The sequence below is a fragment of the Ceratina calcarata genome, unplaced genomic scaffold, assembly GCF_001652005.2.
Source record: "Ceratina calcarata isolate Rehan_Ccalc_2016 unplaced genomic scaffold, ASM165200v1 scaffold60.2, whole genome shotgun sequence".
In the NCBI taxonomy this organism is placed as follows: Eukaryota; Metazoa; Arthropoda; class Insecta; order Hymenoptera; family Apidae; genus Ceratina; species Ceratina calcarata.
Window position 1 is genome coordinate 30,069 of NW_017177241.1, and position 3,414 is coordinate 33,482.

At 35.3% G+C, this 3,414-nt stretch overlaps 1 protein-coding gene across 4 annotated transcripts in view; it reads right to left on the reverse strand.

Moving 5' to 3' along the window:
• The window catches only part of Bsg25D (blastoderm-specific gene 25D), a 10,479-nt gene that overhangs the window by 3,811 nt on the left and 3,254 nt on the right, over positions 1-3,414 (reverse strand). For all 4 annotated transcript variants that reach the window (XM_018033021.2, XM_026817731.1, XM_026817730.1 and 1 more), the window contains exons 5-10: positions 3,100-3,333; positions 2,604-3,024; positions 1,914-2,074; positions 1,759-1,826; positions 1,617-1,681; positions 598-1,485 (exon numbers count right to left, since the gene is read on the reverse strand). In XM_018033021.2, the coding sequence (XP_017888510.1) occupies positions 598-1,485; positions 1,617-1,681; positions 1,759-1,826; positions 1,914-2,074; positions 2,604-3,024; positions 3,100-3,333 (1,837 nt within the window). The remainder of the gene's footprint in view (positions 1-597; positions 1,486-1,616; positions 1,682-1,758; positions 1,827-1,913; positions 2,075-2,603; positions 3,025-3,099; positions 3,334-3,414) is intronic.

The following is a 3,414-nucleotide window of genomic DNA, read 5'->3' on the forward strand; positions in this document are numbered from 1 at the left end:
ATAGATATATACTAAGTTTTAGTCTTTCTAGTGTTAAAAAAGTTGAATCGATAATAGAATTAACAATCAGATTTTACTCAAATTTAGAATATTATTAAATGAAACTGGGACCATAAATATCTTATTTTGCATAAAAATCCATTGTCTACTTATCGATAATCGTTGAATTAATCAAAAATAGGTATGGCGCTATGTTAAATGAAATGCAATTAAATATCTGTATACAGGATATCCCAGAAAAAGTATTAGAGCCGAAAAAAGGGTGATTCTGGAGGTGTTTCTGAACAACAATTTCCTTTGCCAAAATGCAAAGTGAGACATGGTTTTTGAATTATTAACGAAAAACAGTGACCAATAAGAGCGTGTGTAGGGCCCGCGCTATGCAACGGCCGAGCGTCACGATCCGAGCTAACCTACCCGTAGCTGGGCGCGGACTCTACGCGTGCTCTCATTGGTCAGTGTTTTTCGTTAATAATTAAAAAACCATGGCTCATTTTGTATTTTAGCAAAGGAAATTGTTGTTCAGAAACACCCCTTTTCGGCTTTAATACTTTTTCTGGGACAGTCTGTATATCTAAAAAAGAGCATATGTCTTACTTGTTGTTCCAAATTAAACTTTTCTTCGATCGGAGACAAGCGTCCCCCATTCTTTATCTTGTCCACAGGGCTAAATAACTCCTCATACTCTGCCATTTTAGTAATTAGTTCTGAGAACTTCTCGTCGCTGATCTTCTGTTCTTGTTCAAAAAGTTGTCTCTCCTCCTCTAACTTAGCGGTCCAATAATCCTCGCATTCCTCGTACTCTATTTTCAACAATTCGAGACTTCTTTCCAATTCGGCGCATTGTTCAATCAATTGTTTCTTCTCCGCCGCGTGAGTTGCCTCGAGATCCTTCAACTTCGAGCTTAGAAAAACGTCTTCGGACGAGTCGGCGGTTGACAAATTCAAATTGCTCATCGCATTAGTTTCGTTAGGCGATTTTGCGTAATGCAGAACCGAGGTGTCTTTTTCTTTATTTGATTTCCAATCGATACTCGTATGCTCTTCTTTACGGGGGGGATAATCTCGAAGACTTGAGACTTTATTCGGCGACGAAGTTTTTGCATCTTGATTACTAAAATTATCTACATCGCTGTTAGTATCGTTGCTAATGGACGCTACTGTTCCTCGTTTAGTAGAAACGGAATTCTTATGCTTCGAAACAACGAAATCCCTTAAAGACTCGCTTGTTCGTTCCTCACACTCTGCCTCCATTTCGGACGCAATACTTTTCACAAAATCCACTTCTTTCAAGCTTCTGAGACTCAGCTGCAACCGCGTGAGCATCCCCGATATTTCCATTTTAAACACGCAACTCTCCGAAGTACATTTATTGCTGTATGTTAAAATATTTTTTAACTGTTTCATCACCATGTCTTTGAATTGTTTTAAATTCGCTGTTCTGCAATTTTCTTCACTGTCCTCTTCGTTGGTATTGTAAGGCAACTACATGAACAAAGCAAAATTATGAACTATACAAGGTGTTCGGTGAGAAAAATTTTAAGAGTATTCTAGAAAAATATTATTTTTCATATGGACCTGTACAATGCTATATGAATGTTAATTATGTTACTTACAGACGTGGAATGTTTTAAAACTACATCTAAATCGTCTTCTTCTTCAACTATAAACGATTCTCCATCTGAAAATATTTCACAGATTAATAATAACAGAAGGATACAAGCTTATAAGTAAAGCATATTAAATTGTAATAATTACTTTCAATCTCATTAGATTGTACGCTTGTGGTATGACTCGCCGTACGACCGCTAGAAAATTCGAGTTCTCTGTAACAAATTTATTTTCACTTTCATAAAAAACAAGCTTGTAATAATTTAAAGTCGTCACGTTATGAGAATCATCTTTTATAATACCTCGTGTCTTTAGTATAGGAATCGTGCAATTTCAAGCTCTCTAATTCAGCTGTGAGCTCGTCGTTTTGGTCCCGTAGAAGAACGGCTTCGGATTGCAACCGTTTAATACGCTCCACCAAAAATACAATCTCTTGTTGATGATTCGATTCTACATTTTCAGACTATATAAAATTTGTAATTAAACGCACATCCCAGTATAAATTACTAGACTGTCGATCTTTATGCAAAATAAACTGTTTATCGTGTTAGTTTAAATATGTTACGGATAGACATTTATTTGATTAGAGTAACAGTGACTCCCATTAATATTCGGACACACTTCAGAATAGAATAGCTTTTTTAATATTGGATGACATAACTTCATGTCTTGGGGGATTTTACGAGAAAATCTGCTGACTTCTACTCCAACTTACAGTTCTAAATTCTTCTGGAATATTTTTTGTAAGTGTAAACAAAGAGGCTGATGGTCCAAAATAATGCAAATATTGGAGTAGAACGCAGACACATTTATTTCTGAAATGTGTCCGAATATTAATGATAGTCACTGTACGTACTGAGCTTTTGATATTCTGAATTGTCTTTCACAAGGTATACATAATTTCTGCAGAAATTTTCGTATAATTGCATAAAATCCGCAGTCTATAAATTAAATTCTTGTATTATCATTTATTAAGAACTTTAATACTGTACCTCATCGTGTTCTGCTGCTAACATTTTGATTTGAGTTATCAGTTCGTTATTCGATTGCTTCAGTTTCTCGATTTGGCTACAAAGGACCTCGTTTTCTGACTCTAAAACTTGATACTCCTGCAACGTAGTTATAAACTTATTTCTAATTTCTTGATTTTCTTTTTGCAACAATTGAATTTTATCGTCCTTCGATTTCAAAGCAGTAGCATTCGTCTCGCGTTCAGAATTTAACTGATTCGACAGATCTTGTATCATTTCACTGTGACGCTGTTCGACCTGTTTCCGTACATTCTGTACAATTTTCTCTTGTCGAGCTTGTTGTTCTTCAATCTCTTGAGCCAGAGTGTTCGCGCGTTCGTTAGCTTCTACAATATCAGTACGCAATTTTTCTTTCTCCCCCTTCAAATTTTCTATTAACAGGCTAGAAATTTCATTTTCATTGACATAAAAATGTTATTACCAAACAACTGAATCCTTAAAAGCTTGCAACACTTACTTTAAATTATGTAATTCTTCTTGATACAGCATGAGAACGTCGCGTAACATTATGTGCGATCTAATCGTAGACTGATCTAACGAATGATTAAAGTTCTTTAATTCATCGCATAAAGTAATTGTCAGATCAGCCAAGGAAATTTCCGAAGTTTTAAGAGTTCCATCGATTAACAAAGATGTGTTCGTTATTTTAGAAAGTTTGCATGTATCCAGAAAAGCGTTGTTCCTCGTGAAACTATCATTCAACCAAAGATATTTTATTACAATGTGATTCTAAACAGGGAAGATGTACCATTCATGACCAGTACTTTATTAC